The sequence below is a fragment of the Bufo bufo genome, chromosome 4 (assembly GCF_905171765.1).
Source record: "Bufo bufo chromosome 4, aBufBuf1.1, whole genome shotgun sequence".
In the NCBI taxonomy this organism is placed as follows: Eukaryota; Metazoa; Chordata; class Amphibia; order Anura; family Bufonidae; genus Bufo; species Bufo bufo.
Window position 1 is genome coordinate 534,592,367 of NC_053392.1, and position 22,402 is coordinate 534,614,768.

Here is a 22,402-nt window from a genome sequence, read left to right on the forward strand (position 1 = left end):
GGGGTCAGCTCTTGTCCATTGTATCTATGTAGCTGCTCTGATAGGACAGGCCAAGTGGCCAGTAGGAAAACTGCAGGATTTAGTTTTTTTTTAATAGTGACATTATTATTTTTTCTGCTCCAACAGATGACATTCGAGGAAAGAAGGATTGGGGATGTTGAATTTCAGTCCCCTTACCTTTTGAACTTAAGGGAGATAAGCGGAAATGTGTGACAGTGGCATAGAATAGATGCATGTTTGGCCAAGCATACATGTGTATTGGGAAGTCAGGAACAGTATCTGTCTTAGCTGACAGCTATTGATGGTGTATGAACACCTTACCATACTATTCAGGATCTTTGCATACCTGTAGGACAACATTTATAAGTGCTATAATGGGTGCCATTCGTCATTCCCACCTAGCATCCATTAGATTTATAGGCAACTAAATATAAATACACTAGAGGACAACTCACATTGTGTGTGGTAATGCAACTGAACCTCATCTGCTACAATGGAACTGAGCTGCAGTACCAAACACAACCTATAGACAGTTGTGGCACTGTTTTGGAAATAGAGCAGCAGTGGTTGTAATCTTAGACAACCCCTTTGATTATTTTTTTTTATGTATTGGAGCTCCAGGGGTAAAATTAAATAACTCTGTATTTCTGATGACAACCCCATTAGATAAGTAACTTGACTTGCTGTGTTTTCATATTATAGTTGATGCTTACATGGCCTGGTGTCATGATTTGCCCTACTCTGTTTCTAAATAAATGCTCTCTTTGCTGGATGAGGTGATACCTGGTAGAGTTGATACCCGGAGTCATGTTTTCAATTCAGGGTTCTGTGGACCCATCAGATCTTGGCTTGGATTTTTTTGGATAATGGCAATATCTGTAATTTGCACAACAGGGATAAAGTAGTTGTAGAGATTCTCCAAAAGGAAAACTTTTTCATGGTTTCCCCTTTTGGTAAAAACCTAGAACATGAATGTATTGGAGGATGTCCTGCATGATGTAAAAGAAAGATCAGCTAAAGATTCTCCGACTACATCACAAAGGCATGTCTATAATGTGAAAGTAGTTATATTAATGAGTAAAGCTTCAAGATCACATTCTTTCGCTTTATAAGACGCACCCGATGATAAGACGCACCCCAGATTTTAGAAGAGGAAAATAAGATTTTATTTTTTTTCATCAGACCTCATATCAGATCCTCAGATCAGACCCCCATAAATATCAGTACATCACATCAGACCCCCATATCAGCCCTCCATGTCAGAACCCCATCAGCGCTCCATGTCAGACCCCCAACAGACCTCAGAACAGACCTTTTTTTCAGACCTCAGATCAGCCCTTTTCTTTTAGACCCCCATCAGCCCTTTTCTTTCAGACCCCCAACACACTTCTGATCAGCCCTGTTCTTTCAGACCTCAGATCAGCCCTGTTCTTTCAGACCCCTATCAGCCATCAGACCAAAATAAAAAAAACTTCTTACCTCTCCTGCGCCACGGCCCGCTCCGGGTCCAGCGGTCTCTTTAGAAGTCGCTCTTCCCTGTCTTCTCCGGCCCGTGCTGCACTGTCACCTGACTGCGCACTACGTCCTGATGCAGAACGGGGTCAGGACAGTGGAGCGCGGGCCCCAGCAAGAAGACCGGGAGGGGAGTATCGGAAGCGCTTGCAGCGCTTATTTCCCGCTCCCGGCACCTAATGCATACTAGTGAGTGCTTCCATAATGGAATCACTCACTAGTATTCGCTTTATAAGACGCATGACCATTTTCCCCCTACTTTTGGGGGGGGGGAAATTGCGTCCTATAAAGCGAAAAATACGGTACTTTGCTTTTATCATTTAAACTGTTATACAGAGAAATTTGACTTACCATTAAAGGGGTTCTCCGGCAATTAATAAAATAAAATTACTGAAAATTCTTAAATATTACTAAATTTTGAATATAATCCCAAATACCTTTCATTAGATATAATGGTTCGTTTTGCCTAGGGAGCAATCATTAGGAGAAATAAAATGGCCGCCGTCCTATTAGTGCACACAAAACCTGTCCTAATCACACAGCAGGACAAGTTACATCAGAGCAGTGAGGTAAAGAGCTGCCTCATCCTTCTCTCTGCTTGTCATGGATAATGATCCTAAATACAGATAAGATCTTCAGCTGAATCTCTGTGGGAATGGAATTTAGTAGGAAACATGAAGTACACAGAGGACGGACAGGACAGACTGTGGTAATGTGGGGCTGTGGTAATGGAGACTGTATACAAGTGCTGCTGCTCATTATCCACATCCCCACCCTCCTCTTTGTACTTCATATCTCCTCATGAACTGTATTCCTACAGAGATTCAGCTGAAGATCTTATCATCTGTATTCAGGATCATAATCCCTGACAAGCAGAGCAGAGAGGAGGATGAGGCAGCTCTTTAGCTCAGTGTTGTGAAGTAACTTGTCCTCCTGTGTGATTAGGACAGGTTTTGTATGCACTAATGGGACGGCGGCCATTTTATTTCCCCTGCGCCCTAGACAAAATGAGCGATTATAACTAATGAAAGGTATTTGGGAATATATTCAAAATAAAGTAAAATTTAAGTATTTCAGTCAATTTATGAACTCCCAGAGAACACCTTTAACTAACCATACTCAGTAAGTATGTTCAGCACTGTGAAGAGCACCCATTAATGCAGACTTTTGTGTAATTCTTTCATATGTAGCATCAAAGAGACCCTCGGCTCAATGAAATCCTGTTCCCGTTTTTTGAAACAAAGCGGGCCATGCAGATCATAGAGACATACGAACCTGATGAAGAATTGAAGAGAAGAGGTAGGGCTGTCTGCACTCAGGACATTATCTAAGGTGTAATTATTGTACTCATGCCCAAAGGCAAACCAACGCCATAAGTAACGTAGACCTTTCACGCCAGGCTGTGGGGGCACTTGATAGAGCAGTTTATAATCCATATGTGTTTCCTGATAACCTCTCCAGACTCATATAACTAAAGCTTCATTTCTACTGAAAACATCTCATCTGTAAGAACGGACACCCAAATGTAATCTAGTCTCGCCAACTAGACCTGTAACAAACCGCTTATTGAAAATTTGACTTAGTAGTGACACTGTGACCCAGAAAATGAAGCCCGGATTTTAAATCATTGTTGCTTGCTATGCGGTTTTAATCTAAATTACTATGACCTTTTCCTCTCCTTCTTGTCTCATGCGAAATTAGGCAGCCTGTAGCCGGACAGAAATAATCTCGCTGAATGATGTGTCACCATGCCTAGTATGCTAGAACAAAAGTTCCCATCAAATAAAGACTAAGGCAGCTTCTTCATTTCTTTTTTTTTCCAGGTCTCATATCAAGTGATGGGTTTTGCAGATATTTGATGTCTGACGAGAACGCCCCCGTCTTTTTAGACCGCTTGGAGCTGTACCAGGAGATGGAGCACCCACTTGCGCACTACTTCATAAGCTCCTCTCATAATACATACCTTACCGGAAGACAGTTTGGAGGCCGATCGTCAGTAGAGATGTATAGACAGGTTCTTTTAGCTGGGTGCAGGTTGGTCATTTTTTACTTTAATTAAATTTTACTTTTTTTTGGAGTGCCAATTTTTGTATAAATTCACTTTAATTAGAGTGTCAGTATACTAAAAAAATATACATTATGGTTTGGCTGAGTCTGTTGGAGCTTTCCCCTGATGGGAAATATAGCACAGCATAAAACACTACTGTATTTTTTCCAGTAAAGCAATGGACACCATGATGGAACCTAAGTCAACTTTTGTGTGTGCTGCTCCTCTCATCGATTCATTACAGCTTTGCAGCTTCCATTATAAATGAAAGCTGCAACGCAAATGTGAACAGTGCCTTAATTTTATGCAGTCATGGTGTCCACCATTTACCATTTTCATCTTGTGCTTTTCATGGTAATATGTACATTTTAGATACATATCAAAAAGTACAGTTAACATTCTGAACTGTGGAGCAAAGACCATACAAACCAATAAAGGTATCAACCACCATTTACTCTTTGGGCAGTTGTTTTTTTTTGTTTGTTTTTTACCTTCTTTGCAGATCCAGTTCCTTCAAGCCCATTGCAGCAGTGAGTCATGCCAGGAATTATATGATAGATACTCATTAGAAGAACCTTTAGTAGATTTATGTTCCTTAGTTTACTTGAATAACGGGATCATTTTTACAAACTCGGTCCTCTGACAGTCGGGATCCATGGTCATCTCTTAAAACAGGCAATCAAAGTACTATAATAGATAACATGATTCAGTCCAGGCGGGTTGTCTTCACAGGTCTACTGCTCAGGAATCTACACATAACCTCACCATACATATTAGATTTAGCTGAACCTAACAAGCTACTGTTTTCTACCATTGGGTTAAAGAAGGGTCAGTCATGTTGGACCTCAACATACCCAATATTTCATTCTCTCTGAAAGTAGCATATTTTCCTTCACCCTAATGAAAGAAAAAAAGTACACACAGCGGATGATTTCAACCGAAATGAATGTTAGACGGTTGAAATTTAACAACGAACAATCGTTTTAGCCGTCCAATGACAGACCATTATCGTTTGAAATGAAGTCAGTCATGTTCAATATTTTTGTCAGACGAAAGATCTTTCGTTCAAAAAAAGATAATTTGTGAATGAAAGATGTTTCTTTGAAAGAACGTTCCCAGAAAGATCTTTCCTCCATCGCCCAGTTTTATTGAACATGTATGAGCAGTTTGATCAACTGTGATGGCCAATATGAACTAAGTGTGTACCAGCCAATCTGGTCTAACTGTGTATGGCCGTGTCTGTGAAGCAAACATTCACCAGATGTTTGTTCAACTGCTGTTCAACCATCAACCAACTTCTCTCTAATGTGTATGGTCAGCTAGTCAACTACTGATTCTAAGTTACGGATCATATTTATCATCATCCCCATTGTATTATGTATTGTATTATATTATTGTAGCCATCTAGCCACTTATTATTAAAGGGAATGTGTCACCGAAAAAAATAAAATTGCAAATTAAAACCAGATAGCAAGCAACACATACTCTTTTTTCTAACCTGTTTGTAGATTTTCTTATTCTAAGTTTTGAACATGATTATGAGTGTGGCCATCTTGCCTGAGGAGTACTTAACAGCATTTAGATATGCTTTACAGCAGTCACTATGGGCCATAGACACAGTAGACAGCAGCTGTCTCATTGACTTCAATGGGAGAGTTTCCTAGGTAGGCCTGTGACCTGTGCAGAGGTTAGGAGGGAATAGATAAGCTGTGATATCACCTATTGTGAATGGTGGATCCTGTGTTTTATATATATATATATATATATATATATATATAAAATGAAAAAATTCCACAGCACATCCAAGGCGTAAAAAGGTAGAAAAGGCTTTATTCACCAGACCCGCGACGTTTCGATCCGCTTTCTGGGATCTTTCTCAAGCAGTCACTGCTTGAGAAAGATCCCAGAAAGCGGATCGAAACGTTGCGGGTCTGGTGAATAAAGCCTTTTCTACCTTTTTACGCCTTGGATGTGCTGTGGAATTTTTTCATTTTATCTACATTGGAGGTGGATCGCCCCCACAGCCACTGGCACTCCGACCGCACTCTACAGAGAGCTGTGCTGCCCACACTTTTCTACTTTTATATATATATATATATATATATATATCAGTCATTCTAATCCTGCCTGTAATGATAAGCAGATAACTGCAGTAAAGTGATCCGTACAAACCAAGAAGTGGTACCTATTAGTAGTGGCCACTGCAGGATTTTATATTTTATCTTTATGTTTTATATTTCTTTATATCGATATTGACATGCAAAATTAAAAGTAACATAACCCATAATACTTAAAAAATATGTTTAAGGCTAGTTTCACACTAGCGGCAGGGGAGTCCGGCAGGCTCTTCCGGCGGATAAACAGCCTGTCGAATCCATCGTGCCGCTAGTTCACGTGTGCCCCCGGACTGCTGCTCCGTCCCCATTGACTATTATGGGGGCAGGGGCGGAGTTCTGGCGGCAGCATGGCGAGAGGCAGCTGGACTAAAAGTACGACATGCAGTACGTTTAGTCCGGCTGCCTCTCGTCGTGGCTGCCGTGCTGCCGGCGCAACTCCGCCCCCATTATGGTCAATGGGGACGGAGCGGCAGTCCGGGGGCACACATGAACTAGCGGCAGGACGGATGCGACAGGTTGTTTACCCGCCGGAACAGCCTGCCGGATTCCCCAGCCGCTAGTGTGAAACTAGCCTTACATAAAAACATGAAAACATGACCAATAGTTCATTTCCTGATGACATATTCCCTTCAGCGTGGAGGAAACAATCATTTGTAATGCAGTGAACATTTATATGGTAGTTGTACTTAAACCTGCTTGTATCTTTATATGAAGGTGTGTTGAGCTGGACTGCTGGGATGGAAAAGGTGAAGATCAGGAGCCTATCATCACGCATGGGAAGGCTATGTGTACAGATATCCTCTTTAAGGTATCATTAGTGTGGCATATGGATCCATTCCCCAATAATACCAAATACATTTTCAAGTCATTCACTTCTATATGAGTAATACTTTAAGAGTTCAAATCTACTTTATAAAACCGCTCTTTCTTTATCCATTCACTAACGTGCACTGAAATGTTCTAGCAGTGATGGCTTGTCTTAGGCAGCAGTCTGAAACCTGTGGTTTTCAAGCTAATGTGGTACTGCAACCCCCAGCATGTCCTCACTTGCCCACAACTTGCACACAAACACTTAAATTGTGAAATTAGGAGCTCCAACTCCATAATGAGAAAAACAGATCAGTCAACAGCAGTTTGGTGATGGTTTTAAAGGACTATTTTATTTCATACACTTTCTTTGTGAGAAGTGTAGAAACAGTAGTGAAGATATGTTTAAAAAGATGCCGGATTGTTCACTAACTTTATATTAAAGTTTCCACAAGTGCCAATAAACCATGAGTTTTTTTTCTCCCCGTGTGGCTAACAGCCTAAATTAAAGCTGCGCCAAGTGAACCGAATTTTCATTGGGCTTGGGCAAGTGCAAACATGTTACAGTAATAGCTAGGTATAAAAAAATCTAGGAAAAGAGGAGGGAATTGGTGTGAAGTTGTCATACCGGCTTTACCCTTCTTCATTTTGATCCTTGATAACGGTGCACATCAGCTGGAAATAGAATTGCAGAATTGTCCTCCCATAACTTGTCTGTAAACCCGACATATCCTGAGGTGTATGGTGCGAGGTGTTACATAAGGACGAAAACGAAAGTGTATATCAGATGGATGCCAGCAGTGGCGTACATAGAGAAGTTAGGGCCCCATAGCAAGCATCAAACCAGGCCCCCCAGTCAGGACAAAAGGATTTCTGCCTAAACCCCTTTCAGTAAACCGTGGGCCATTTTTCCACTGCCTCGTTTGCTAAAAGTTGTTACTTTAGAGCAGGGGTGCACAACCTGCGGCCCGCGGGCCGCATGCGGCCCCCAGAGCCATGGTTTGCGGCCCCCGCCCTGCTGGGCAGAAACACAGCTGATCCTGCAATCAGCTGTGTTTCTGCACAGAGCGCCGCACAGCAGATGGATCACAGGTTTTGCTTGTGCACTGTATCAGGAGCAGAAAGGGTCCCCGGCTATTAGTGAGAGCGGGGAAGCCGAGGAGAAGACAGAAGAGCTTTATTAGCGATTCTGCCTTCTCCTCTATGAGCGCTCTGCAGTGTAGACCCAGCGATCACGTGATCTCTGGGTGTCTCGGGAACAGAGGAGCGCTGCCCTGGTACAAAGCCTCCGCAGCAGGCTGGTTTCCCTGTAACTGGGGCTCCTTTGGATGCTCCAGTTACAGTGGAAAAAGTACAAAAAAAAATTCACTTATTGTCTCCCAAAGGTCTTTTAGTGACCTCTTGGGGACAAATTATGTGGTAAAAATATATTTTAAAAAAAGTAAAAAAATGATAATAAAAAAATTGAAAACTAAATAAATAAAAAAAAAAAAGGAAAAAGTGCTTAATAAAAGAGTGTTCACTGTCCCACCACAGTCCTTTTATGAAAAAGTGCAAAATTTTAAAAAGTGACAGTGTCCCCCAAGGTCTTTTTATGACCTCTTGGGGGACATATTATGTAGCAGAAATAAAAAAATAAAAATTCATACATAAAAGAAAAGACACCCACACCAATCAAAACCGTCACCATTACCGCCCCATTCACGTGAAACTTTTCATATTATATAGCAAAATACACAAAATAGAGAACTAATTATAATAATTTATTTTGGCGTCAGTTTGCATATTTAAAGAATAAGGATAGTTTGAAAAAATATATACTTTTAAAAAACGTTTTGTACAGTTTCCACCAAATAAAAATTGTTGCAAAAATAATCTTGGTAGTCCAACAAATAAGATAGTTACAACCATTTGAACCACCACGCGCGCTAAATCACAAAAAAGTGTCTGGTCATTAAGGCCTTTTCGGGCCTGGTCATTCAAGCGTTAACCAATAGGCGCCTTCCCCACTAGCAAGGTAATGTGCTTACTGGCTACTGCAGGACGCCTATAACTGTATTGGCAGGAGATGTGATAACCAGTGAGCTCCGTCCTCTGCAGTGAAGGAAACCGCTGATTTATAAATAGGAGGCAGGATGGAAGGAAATGTCGCCACTTTTCTGGTAAAAATGATTTTTAACAAGTTCCTGCAGCATGGCCTCTGAAATAGAAAATTCATAATTACTTGCTCCACTCCGCTCTGGTCCTCTGCGCTGCCTCCGCTGCCTCCATCTTCCGGTTCCTGCTCTGTTTACACCTGACAGTGCATGGCCATGGTCACTTGCACGGCTCCAGTCAATGACTGGCTTCAGCAGTGACACGCTGCTTGTGGCCACATAACCGCCTAAGCCAGTCATTGTCTGGAGTGGTGTATGACCATGTCCATACACTGCCAGGAGTAAACAGCGGAGGCAGTTCGGAGAGGCGGGGAGCAGGTAAGTATGATGCTGGGTTCACACCTGAGTGTACCAAAGGAGCGCTCTGTATGCGCAATTTTATCGTGCGTTTACAGACGCGGCTCCGGCAACAAGCAACGCCCATTGTCGCGCGTTCCCGGAAGTCTATGTACGGGAACGAGTGACCATACGCCCCAAAGAAGTGTCTGTACTTCTTGGGGCGTAGGGCGTTTTGCAGCGCGTTCGTACGCGCTGTAAAACGCTCAGATGAGAACCATGCCTATAGGGGATCATTGGTTCTTGCCTGTTGAGCGTTTTACAGCGCGTAGGAACGCGCTGTAAAACGCTCAGGTGTGAACCCAGCCTAACTCTTCGGTTTCAGGGGCTATGCTGCAGCACGATATTTGGGACAATTACTGGGAACAAGTGTTCATAGGAGCGCTCATATCTTATATCTGGCCGGTATAATCGTGCAGCTGATCAGTTGATAAACAAGGAATCGCTCATTTGTCGGCTGATTCCCATATTTTATCAGGATGAAAGATGTCCGATTATCTGCAGCACGACTGTGGCAGTGATCACTCCTCCCCAGTCACTTTGCACTGGCTTGTGTAATAGGCAGATGAGCGCCGATCAACATTTTTTTAATTTGCGGCCCCCAGACAAGAGCGATGTGACAATGCGGCCCACAGACCAAAAAAGGTTGTGCACCCCTGCTTTAGAGGGTAGAGTCCTGACCAAGTTTTCACCTTCAGTAGAAGGGGAGATGATCCCAACTGGGCCCCCTCTTGCCCTAAGCCCCTTAGCAGTCGCATGGTCGGCCGCTATGGTAGTTACGCCTCTAGATGCCAACCTTCAGCCATCTGTCACCCATAGGATCCCATGTTAAAAAAACAACAACAAAAAAACACACCTGTTTAGCGTATACCTTCACTGGATGGCACCAGATTGAATTGAATTGGTATAATGATAAATTGTATAACTTAAAGAGGACCTGTCACCTCCCCTGACGTGTCTGTTTTAGTAACTCATTTTATTCCCCACATAATAATAAGATTCTAGAGCATCTGTGTCGGTCTATGTCGGTCCATTCAACTGTTATTCCTGTTATGAATGAATTGCTAGCAGTTTGTAGTGAAGGTCCCGCTAAGTGTTACCAGTTGTGGGGGGGTCCCTGCACAATGTGACACTTGCAGCACTGTTTGGACAGTGTCATACTCTGCAGGGACACAACCCCAACTGGTAACACCCAGCTGGACCTTCATTGCAAACTGCTAGTAATTCATTTGTAACTTCTAGTAGGAATAACAAAGGAATGGCACATCATAGCATCATAAAAATGGGTGCTTAAAAAAAGATGTCAGAGCTCAGGATTGGTTACAGGTCCTCTAACGTAATTCAAGAAAGGTTAGGGGTGGACACATCTGTATAATGTCACTATGTGAGGACACTTTTCAGGATACTGAGACATATTTGCCTCCACAACCTCATGACATTTCAATATGTTATCTGTACTTTTCCATTGGACTGACGGTCAAACTACTGTATTATTTTTTTTCTAGCTTCCCCCTACATTGTATTCAATGTTAAGTGGTTCCATACAAAAGTGCAACTTGTCCCGCTAAACACAAGCCCTTATACTGTATGGCTATGCGAACAGGAAAAAAAAAAAAGTTATGGCTCTAAGAAACCAGGGAGTAAAAAATGAAAATGCAAAAATTGAAAATCGCAGGGTCCTAAAGGGGTTGAAATAAACAGATCCGCACCAAAGACTGCAATAAAAAAAAACACGTAAGGGTACTTTCACAATAGCGTTTTTCTTTTCCGGTATTGAGTTCCGTCACAGGGGCACTATACAGGAAACAAACTGATCGGTTTTTATCCTAATGCATTCTGAATGGAGAGCATTCCGTTCAGGATGCATCAGTTCAGTCTCTCTTACGTTTTTTGGCCGGAGAAAATACCGCAGCATGCTGTATTTTCCTCTCTGGCCAAAAATCCTTAACACTTGCCGGAATGCCAGATCCGGCATTAATTTCCATTAATATGTATTAATGCCGTGTTCCGGAAAACCGGATCTGGTTTCCCGATCTGCGCATGCGCAGACCTTTAAAAATGTGAAAAAAATAAATACTGTATCCGTTTTTCCATATGACAACCGGAAAGACGGATCCAGTATTGCAATGCATTTGTGTCCGGATTCTTGGATTCGGTGACGGAGCTGCCTGCTGGAATCCTCTGCCGCAAATGTGAAAGTACCCTTAAAAATGCACAAAAACCATAAGAAATAGTACAGGTTTATGTGTGTGTTTTTTCTCATGTTTTTGATGCAGTTTTCATGGACATTTCTCCACATATATCTGCACCGTGTGCAGCTAGCCTCGATGTTAGCGTTTTTCTATAGATATTGGCACTGCCGGTGTAATTTTGATTTCATTACATATCGTATCATTTTATTGTGTCGCTGGATTTGTTCTCTGGTTATGTAATAGAAGCTGCCCGGTAGAGTTCTCAGCACAATTAGACCGGGTTCTCATCACCGTTTAGTTTTCCGTTCTTCTGATCCATCTGTAGAACCGAAAAATAATCAAGAAAAATGGATCCTGTGTTTTTAAGCATCTGTTATACTCAGTTATGCACATTTGGCATCAGTTTTAGCCATTTCTGTCTGTGATCCGTTATTTTAGACGGGAAAAAAAATACTTTGTGTAGGACTTTTTTTCCTGTCTAAAATAACTGATCTCAGACAGATCAGAAGAACGGAAAACTAAATGGTGACGCGATCCCGGCCTAACCTGCTACAATAATTTTGCCATTCAAGACTAATTTAAAATCTTCATTCTGTGGTCATTTTTAAAGGATGTAATCCAAGCCATCAAGGAGACTGCGTTTGTCACGTCGGAATATCCCGTAATCCTTTCATTTGAGAATCACTGCAGGTACTCTTCCGTTGTGTGTCCTTTAAGTCTCTTCTGTGTTCTGCTCCGTAATTCAAAAATGTACTTTATGTGAAATAAAGGGAAGCAAACTCTGCCGATGTGTTGGGTACAAGTGTTACCCATAGGAATCTGATTAGATGTTTTGTGCACCATACCTATACCAACGTGCTGACCATAGACAGGTGATGGGCGGCAGGATATTGAGGACATACTCTAACTGCTTTACAAAGTATCTTTATATAGAACATGTCATACCGTTCTGTGCACCAGAATGAAAAAACATGCAAAAAGGCCGACAAGGGGCAGGAAGAATTAGAATGATAAAAACAAGAAAATATCCTCTCCTAATGGAAAAAATGGCTAAATCCTTAGATTTGAAATGGATTCTTTACAGTAAGAGCACTGTAACTGTAGAAGAGTCTGCTTTAGGTCTCTTTCACATGCTGTTCAAGAGATTCACTCCTCAGTATATGTTGTTTAACTGGTTAAGAGCCTGAACTCTCAAGTCCCCCACTGCCGAAGACTGCCATGGAGCCTGTAAAGACAGTAGAGGATAGGTCATCAGTAAAAAAAAATATCTCAGAGAACCCCTTTAAGGGACAGGGTATAAACATGAAAAAAGAAATAAATAAAGTAAGACAATAAATAAAATTTTAAAAAATTGCAAAAAAAACAAAAACATGTCCTACCCTAATCAGTGTACTGCTAGTCAAGACCTGATTACCCTAACTTGGGCATTTAATGTATTAAAATTTATGGTAGATAACGACAAATTCTAATTTAAAAAATCTGTTAGGGTAAAAAAAAAAGCTGATATGTAAAAAAAAAAAAGTAAATTTTTACTATCAATCTATTAGCATAACAATTCTAAAAAAAAAGGAAAATTATGTATTTAAAGATTATATGCAAAGAAACCTGCATTATTCACAATTAAAATACCGCAGGACCAACAAATAAAAAAGTTATGGATGATTTGAGTATGTTTTTAAAAAATATTTTACCGGCATTTCAGGGAAAATTGATTTTGTTACCACGAAACACTATGAAATTGGGAACTAAGTCCACTTCAGATACTTCGATTCGCTCAACACTAATGCTCTAGGTAGAAAGATGCTTCCCCCACTCCGACAAATTGCCTTAGTGTAATAAGAGTCACAAGAAGAATCTTACCGAGCAAAATCTATGTTTCACATGTCCTTATCCTTCATTATACGGCTGTTTAGACTGATTATCCTTTGTATGCCTTGTGTAATATTTCAGTAATGGCTGGGATTCATGTTAAAACTTATATTTTAGTAAATATCAACAGTACAAGATGTCCAAATACTGTGAAGAAATATTTGGGGATCTCCTGCTGAAGCAGCCCCTGGAAACCCATCCGGTAGGTAGTCTGCTGTTTCCTTTTTAACATGTTTGTCAGGATAAAAAGTTGCATTTTTTTTTTTCTTGTACTGTCGTTCACTTCGTTGTAGAACTTGCGTTGTACGAAGCTGAGAAATATCGTTCATTCCCACAGGAATATGTCACTGCATTCAACAAGCAAGGCAAAGGAAAGCATGCTCAGCTCACTCATGAAGTAAAAACCTTGAGCTTTACTGCCACCTACTGACACAGAAATAAAAAACTTAAGCTAAACATAGGAATGAAACAAGCTTTGATGTGTCAGACTATACTGATGCATGCGTTTAAATAATTCTGTGTATTTTAAATTGTGTCCTATGAGCCTTTTTACTCGGGATGCTGGGTCAAGTCCATGAGACTAAAGGCATGATTCACAGTTTTATGGGTAAATATATGGATCGTAAGACATCCAGTAACCTTTCCGATCCTGCCCTTAGTCTTCCAGTACAGATTGTGCACACACTACACGCTGTGACTTGTTGTTGCGCAGACACGTTTTTGTGGAAATTACGAGGCTTATGTAAAACATGATGCAAATAGATGTGTCCTAAGTCATGGTGCTGGGGGTCATATTAAGTCATATCAATTTAAAAAAAATATATAATTTTATTGCAACCCATCAAAAACTATGCTTCAGGTAAATTTTGTGAAACCAAAAATATATGTTACTTAATGTGAATATTTTAAAGCTAACCTGTAACTAACGGCGTGCAGTGAAGAGTCGTGTGTTACAACAGACTATGCACATATTAAATACTGGATGTCTGCAATAGAGAAGGCCATCTTATTGTAGGCGGGGTGATCATGGGATGGGGTTTTAACTTCTGGGTCATGTTTAAAGGGAACCTGTCACCAGGATTTTGTGTATAGAGCTGGGGACATGGGCTGCTAGATGGCCGCTAGCACATCTGCAGTACCCAGTCCCCATAGCTCTCTGCGCTTTTATTGTGTTAAAAAAACGTTTTGATCAATATGCAAATGACCTGATATGAGTCCTGTATCCGGAGATGAGTCCAGCGGAAAGGAGCCCAGCACCGCCCCGCGTCCTCCGAATCTCCTCCTTGCCGGCTGACGTCACTGAGCTGGAGCGCCGAAATCTCGCAATGCGCGAGCTAGCGCATGCGTAGTTCGTTCCCTATGCTGATGCCAGCACAGAGAATGAACATGATGCCGACACTGCGCATGCGCTAGCACGCGCATCGCGAGATTTCGGCGCTCCAGCTCTGTGACGTCAGCCAGCAAGGAGGAGATTCGGAGGACGCGGGGCGGTGCTGGGCTCCTTTCCGCTTGACTCATCTCCGGATACAGGACTCATATCAGGTCATTTGCATATTGATCAAAAAGGTTTTTTAACACAATAAAAGCACACAGAGCTGTGGGGACTGGGTATTGCAGATGTGCTAGCGGCGATCTAGCAGCCCATGTCCTCAGCTCTATGCACTAAATCCTGGTGACAGGTTCCCTTTAAGAACTTATAAAAAATTTGAACATTGTGTAAGGAAAAAATTACAAACCCCTCTCCGGAGATATTTACAGTAAATATATGAGTTCTATACAACAGCTCTAAAGAGAACCTCTCCTGACATGTCTGTTTTAGTGTCTACTTGCCTTCCCCATGTAATAACATGTTGTGTTGTTCCTTTATTATTCCTACTAGAACATGGTAACATAGTTTGTAAGGCTGCAAAAAAAACATCCGTCCATCCAGTTCGACCTCTTATCCTGCAAGTTGATCCAGAGGAAGGCATAAAAAAACAAACTGTGAGGTAGAAGCCAATTTTCCTCGCTTTAGGGAAAAAAATTCCTTCCCGACTCCAATCAGACAATCAGATAACTCCCTGGATCAACGACCCCTCTCTAGTAACTATAGCCTGTAATATTATTACACTCCAGAAATACATCCAGGCCCCTCTTGAACTCTTTTAGTGAACTCACCATCAATTTTGAACAAAGATCATGGTTCTTGAAACCAGAGGAGCCTATATTTAGGATCATTTCGTCCTATGGCGGGTCTTAAGATGTCCATACAGATTAGATATATGTCAGCTGAACCCACCAATTTCAGCAAGATTGATCGACTAACTAATGTATCTCCCGTAACTATTGTGTCTCCCGACATCTGATTTTGGGGAAAAGAAAGATTGGGCATATTGTATTTCAACATGTCCAATCCTTTGCTTGTGCTGGACATACACTGCTGCCAGATGGGTCAGCCACTGACTTAGGGTCCATTCACACGTCCGTAATTTGGGTCCGCATTCGTTCCGCAATTTGCGGACCCATTCACTGTCAATGGGGCTGGAACGTATGCAAATCCACATTTCCTGGATCCGCATTTTCGGGATCCGCATCCGTTTTTTCGGGATCCGCAATTTTGTTCCAGGAAAAAATAAAACATGTCCTATTCTTGTCCGCAATTGCGGACCAGAAAAGGCATTTTCTATTATAGTGTCTGTGATGTGCGGATCCGCAAATTGCGGATCGCACATTGCAGGTGTCCGTGTTTTGCGGATCCGCAATTTGCTGATCCGCAAAACACTTACGGACGTGTCAATGGACCCTCAGGGTCCATTCACACGTTCGCAAATGGGTCTGCATCCGTTCTGCAATTTTTCTGACCCGCAATTGATGCGGACAGCACACATTGTGCTGTCCGCATCCGCATTTGCGGAGCGCGGCCCCAATCTTCGGGTCCGCAGCTCCGCAAAAGATAGAACATGTCCTATTCTTGTCCGCAGCTGTGGACAATAATAGGCATTTCTATAGGGGTGCCGGGCGGGTGTGTTGCGGATCCACAATTTGTGGGTCCGCAACACACCACGGACGTGTGAATGGAGCCTTATTCCCTTCTCCACATAGAAAAAAAAAATGTACTTGTCTGAGCTGAGCAAGCATGTGTATGTTAGAGTCGGGAGGAATAGGCTACTTTTACACTCACGTTTTGGCTTTCCGTTTGTGAGATCCGTTCAGGGCTCTCACAAGCGGTCCAAAACGGATCAGTTTTGCCCTAATGCATTCTGAATGGAAAAGGATCCGCTCAGAATGCATCAGTTTGCCTCCGTTCAGTCTCCATTCCGCTCTGGAGGCGGACACCAAAACGCTGCCTGCAGCGTTTTGCTGTCCGCTTGACGAAACTGAGCCAAACGGATCCGTCCTGACACACAATGTAAGTCAATGGGGACAGATCTTCTGGCACAATAGAAAACTGATCCGTCCTCCATTGACTTTCAGTGGTGTTCATGACAGATCCGTCTTGGCAATGTTACAGATAATACAAACGGATCCGTTCATGACGGATGAATGCGGTTGTATTATTATAACGGATCCGTTTTTGCAGATCCATGACAGATCCGCCCAAAACGCAAGTGTAAAAGTAGCCATAGCTGTTGGTCAAAAAAATGGCCAGCTTTGTAGTCTACTGGGCTTTAAGTCGAAGCAAAAAAAAATTGTCCTGAAACTAAACATTATAAAAGGTTTAGAAGGTTAGGGTAGGCAATAGGAACAGCATTCTCTAAGTTGATAATTGAGACATCATGTGTCGCCCTAAACATCCAGATCCTGTCAAAAAATGATGGCCAGGACATGACCACTGAGGCCATGTTCAGTAAAATCACCCATATTCAGTCAAACATGATCTGCTTGGAAGTTTCCTTGAGAGAATTTTGTAATCAAGGCTAATATAAAACGAATTATATGGAAGACTTGAAAGACCATTCCTAACAGTTCAGAAGGCCTGAAGGACATATTATATGTTAATTTGTGCATATCCTGTAGATTCTTATCCTTTGAATTGTTTATTTCGTGCTTAAACCATATTCGCTCATTTGTGTCTGTTGTAAGCACTCATTGTTCTTCTATTGCATCATGTTTCATGCATAGCCTTGATGATTGTGTTATCTGAGCACTGACCTGGAGATGAGTTTTTGCTGCTACTTGGGCATATCTCCCAACATTCCTCAATTAAATAAAATGCTAAAAATGCACCTTGAAGCATCCAGGCTTTTGGGAACCTGATCATCTAGACCTTTTTTTTCTGGAGTACTGACCAGGTGCCTCAGTCCAGTAGACCACACTAGATTATTGTCATGTGGCTGGCTGTTCTGAGGAAGCCTGGACATTGGGTTTTATGCCTGGGAAGTAATATCACTTGCTTTCTCTTGTGTTGCTGATGCATAGTATGTCTTCATTGCTTCTTCGTGACTTCATAGTTTTTTTTTTTTTTCAGTAAAACTATTATATTTCCATCTTTATGAAGAGCTTGTGATTCAATCACTAGACTTGACACTTCCTAGCCCTGCTAAAATCTATGGTCAATACAGTTGGGGTGCTTTATTAATTGTGGTTTCCCTATACACATTCCCATCCTGTTGTGCATACAGTGCAGGTTTGATATGTGTAAATTTCAGTACACAACCAAGTAGGACTTTTGAGACAGATGACCTAGGAACTTTTCAAGTAGCTGTGATAGTGAGAGGTTAAACCTCCATCTATGTGAATCAGAAACACATTGAGCCTATTAAGAAGTTGAGAAGAATGTGTTCTTTCCCATCTAGGGACAGTACTTAAAGAAGTTCTGCAGTTTGTTTAAACTGATGATCTATCCTCTGGATAGATCATCAGCATCTGATCGGGGAGTCCGACACCCGGGACTCCTGCCGATCAGCTGTTTGAGAAGGCAGCGGCACTCTAGGAGCGCCGCTGCCTTCTCACTATTTACCACAGGCCCAGTGACATCACGACTAGTATCAACTGGCCTGGGCGCGGCCAAGCTCTGTTCACTTGAATGGAACTTAGCCCCGCCCAGGCCAGTTGATACTAGTCGTGACGTCACTAGGCCTGCGGTAAACAGTGAAAAGGCCGCGATCATCAGTTTAAACAAACTGCAGAACCCCTTAAAGTAGCACTCCCACAAAAAAATTGTAGGGAATGTAGTTTAGTAATCTGTAGTGAATGTTATCTTCCCATCAGTGACTGTATTTGTGAGCTATCCCCTCTTCTGATTCTCAGCTATGTCATGTGACCAACTCTCTGATCTCCAACTGATACAGGACAGGAAGCCAATTACCTCTCTATCTTTCCTATGAGACTGAGAGTGAGGCACCCTTAGGAATACATAGAGAAACTGACTTCCTGTCCACACATAAGATGCTGTGTTATTTTGAAAGTCTGATTGCTGGTCACATGACACAGCTGAGGATCAGAAGTGAGGGGATAACTCACAAATACAGACACTGGTAACAAGATTACATTCACTACAGATTACATCATGTACCTGTCTAACAGGTCAGAGACTAACTTTTTTTGCGGTAGTTCTTCTTTAAGAGAGGGCAGTGACCCAGGCCATGATACCTAAAGAGACGTAAAGAAGCAATCTGTATTTTTTTTTTTTTTGCAACACATACTAACTCACCACCAATATTCTATCACTGTCATTTGTTACACCCTAACTCAGTTGCATCCATACCTTTGGAACCTTTTCATTATGGGAACATGGTCATACAACCTCAAGTCTGATCACTAGCCCAGTGCTTGCTCTAATGTGTAAACAGGATCTTGTTCTCTCCCCTGAGGCTTATTTCCTGTGAACTACAGGATAACATCATCACCAATCAAATCCCTCCTAGCAGCTCTCAAGCCCCTTCCCTCTCCACCCTCTATGTTCCTCTGTATATCTCAGAATTCTGTTGAAGATATAATATCTTCCCTATCTAAAGGACCGGTAGTGGAAATATAGTAGGTACGTGTATACAGTGATTAGCTGCAGTTATATAAACCTCCTGACTCACACTGCCTGCCTGTACTATCTGTGTGTACTGACTCTCCAGTGTTGTTCTAGGAGATGTAATCTCACACTGGTCTCCCTGTCTACTGCATGTAAGAGCTGACAGGAGAGAGAGATGACAGGGCAGACAGGCTCAAGCTGCATCACATAGGAAAACATAAAGAGTGTGAGGGGACCGCAGCTGTGTCACTAATCTGTCATGGCTGCCATTGTGCAGTGTGGTGAGACCCCCACCCGCTCTGTCTCTGCAAAGTCAGCCATGATGGGTAGGATTCTTTAGGAAAACCATATCTGAGGGGAGAAGGAATCAAGATGGTTGACAACCCACATATTACACATCAAATTAAACAGGTTTACACAAGAGCCTCTATCTTGTTCTTGAATAATGGCCTACCCTGCACTAGATAGGCAAAGAAAAAAAAAAAAAAACTGGAGTGCTTGGGATGCCATGACTACAAATGACACGTAATGGTCAGATTGTAATGGTAATGGAGATTACAAAATTTGTCTCTGTTTAGTCCTATCCACTGCTTTACCTAGTTCACCATTAATTTGAGTAGAAGAAAGGAAGTTTCAAGTCTGGCGGCCGAGCAACTTTCAGTATCAGAAATAGACAAAATGCTCTTAGTTACTCAAAAGGTTCTGCTCCCCTGTTGGTAAAGTCCAGGGTTAAGGGTTAAGAGTGTAACATGTAAAATGGTGTTATGTGGATACTTGTGTAAATTCTTGAGTCTACGGATCTTAGGCCTTGCCCATAGTCTGAACGGGAGGAATAGTCCTGCCTGTCTCAGTTTGCCTAAGGCCTCATGCACACGACCGTGGTGTGTTTTGCGGATCCGCAAAACACGGATGACATCCGTGCGCTTTCCGCAATTTCCGGAACCGCACGGACAGCCTTCAATATAAATGCCTATTCTTGTCCGCAAAGCGCGGACAAGAATAGGACATGTTATATTTTTTTAGCGGGGCCACGGAACCTAGCAACGGATGCGGACAGCACACGGAGTGCTGTCCGCATCTTTTGCGGCCCCATTGAGATAAATGGGTCCGCTTCCGAGCCGCCATAACAGCGGCTCGGATGCAGACCCAAACAACGGCCGTGTGCATGAGGCCTTATGCATATAGTTGAAATGTGCAGTATAACCGTAAGTGTCTGCAGAAAGTAAAAGAAAGGTCTTTGAGGACAATTGACATTTCTTCTTGTTAATTGGGCAGTTATCATCCTCTTAGAAAAATCATTAGGAATGATTGGTCCAGTATTTTTTCTGATGGGACTGATATCAGAAACAAGTATTACCTTATTATACTGTTGTAGTTGCCAAAATATCTGCATGGCCGACTGTGCTCCAAAATGTGTCCAAATTGTGTACGTATATGGATGATTGGGTATATGACGCATCCATAAACAAACATGGCTGCTATACAGTGTTTAGCCTTTCCCTACCTATTACAGTCTAAAATCTAAAGGAATTGTCTATATGAGAAAAAAAGAAGGCCAGCTTCTTTAACCCCTACTAGCAATTTGCAATTATCTCTTTAGTGAGAACCAGTATCCCCCTCTACTCTGCACTGATGAGGGGCAGGAATCCCAAAACTGTGCAGTCTACAAAGGTGTCTCTCTTCTTTTTATAGAAGTCTCTAATTTGGCTGACATGAGTTAATTGAAATGCTGATTATCAGTGCCCAATAAGTAATGCATGGACGTATCGGGTCTCTCTGTTCTGGTTCATAAAGATAAAACTAGAATGTCGGACCCCTATCTATGCCCTCTCTGTGACCTGATATGGCATATGTACAGGGTGGTCTTGAAGAGACATCCCCTTTAATTCTGGGTATCTCATTTAAAAAATGTGGATAATATGTTTTGGCAAGGGCCATCGAGCGGCCGGGCACGTCCCACCTTTTCCCCCAGTGATGTCATCATTGGCAGACGTAGGAGTGCTTTAAATATAGACACATGTGCAGGGTGAGCCACATCCCCCAGAAGAAGGCATTCCAGCCGAAACGCGCGTCGGGGTACGTGGCTCTCCTGAGTTGGACAGTCTTTCATTTTATGGGTATGTCATTTCATAGCGTGTGGCTACTCTTTGCTTTGTAAACCAGGGGTCGATCTCTCTGATCTTTGACTTCACTTGGCAGACACAGTTATTTAGGTGATCGATTCCTGTATATATTTTTGTATATGTATATGCCTCTATACATGGCTCTATTTTAGGGCACTGGCAGTAACCTTATTTGCCTTCAAGGTGATATATACATATATGGTTCTCTATTTCTATTGATAGATGATACTAGGCACATACAGTGGGGGAAATAATTATTTGACCCCTCACTGATTTTGTAAGTTTGTCCAATGACAAAGAAATGAAAAGTCTCAGAACAGTATAATTTCAATGGTAGGTTTATTGTAACAGTGGCAGATAGCACATCAAAAGGAAAATCGAAAAAATAACTTTAAATAAAAGATAGCAACTGATTTGCATTTCATTGAGTGAAATAAGTATTTGAACCCTCTAACAAAAAAAGACTTAATACTTGGTGGAAAAACCCTTGTTTGCAAGCACAGAGGTCAAACGTTTCTTGTAATTGATGACCAAGTTTGCGCACATTTTAGGAGGAATGTTGGTCCACTCCTCTTTGCAGATCATCTCTAAATCCCTAAGGTTTCGAGGCTGTCTCTGTGCAACTCTGAGCTTGAGCTCCCTCCATAGGTTTTCGATTGGATTAAGGTCCGGAGACTGACTAGGCCACTCCATGACCTTAATGTGCTTCTTCTTGAGCCACTCCTTTGTTGCCTTTGCTGTATGTTTTGGGTCATTGTCGTGCTGGAACACCCATCCACGACCCATTTTCAGTTTCCTGGCAGAGGGAAGGAGGTTGTCGCTCAGGATTTCACGATACATGGCTCCGTCCATTTTCCCGTTTATGCGAATAAGTTGTCCTGTGCCCTTAGCAGAAAAACACCCCCAAAGCAAAATGTTTCCACCCCCATGCTTGACGGTGGGGACGGTGTTTTGGGGGTCATAGGCAGCATTTTTCTTCCTCCAAACACAGCGAGTTGAGTTAATGCCAAAGAGCTCTATTTTGGTCTCATCAGACCACAGCACCTTCTCCCAGTCACTCTCTGAATCATTCAGGTGTTCATTGGCAAACTTCAGACGGGCCTGCACATGTGCCTTCCTGAGCAGGGGGACCTTGCGAGCCCTGCAGGATTTTAATCCATTGCGGTGTAATGTGTTTCCAATGGTTTTCTTGGTGACTGTGGTCCCTGCTAATTTGAGGTCATTAACTAACTCCTCCCGTGTAGTTCTAGGATGCTTTTTCACCTTTCTCAGAACCATTGACACCCCACGAGGTGAGAT

General features: G+C 42.2%; 1 protein-coding gene across 3 annotated transcripts in view; it reads left to right on the forward strand.

Annotated features, from left to right (window-relative positions):
• The window catches only part of PLCB4 (phospholipase C beta 4), a 378,077-nt gene that overhangs the window by 258,141 nt on the left and 97,534 nt on the right, over nt 1-22,402 (forward strand). For 2 of the 3 annotated variants that reach the window (XM_040429870.1, XM_040429869.1), the window contains exons 13-18: nt 2,703-2,811; nt 3,336-3,546; nt 6,391-6,484; nt 11,778-11,857; nt 13,154-13,238; nt 13,374-13,433. In XM_040429870.1, the coding sequence (XP_040285804.1) occupies nt 2,703-2,811; nt 3,336-3,546; nt 6,391-6,484; nt 11,778-11,857; nt 13,154-13,238; nt 13,374-13,433 (639 nt within the window). The remainder of the gene's footprint in view (nt 1-2,702; nt 2,812-3,335; nt 3,547-6,390; nt 6,485-11,777; nt 11,858-13,153; nt 13,239-13,373; nt 13,434-22,402) is intronic. The other variant, XM_040429871.1, reaches the window with a different exon arrangement.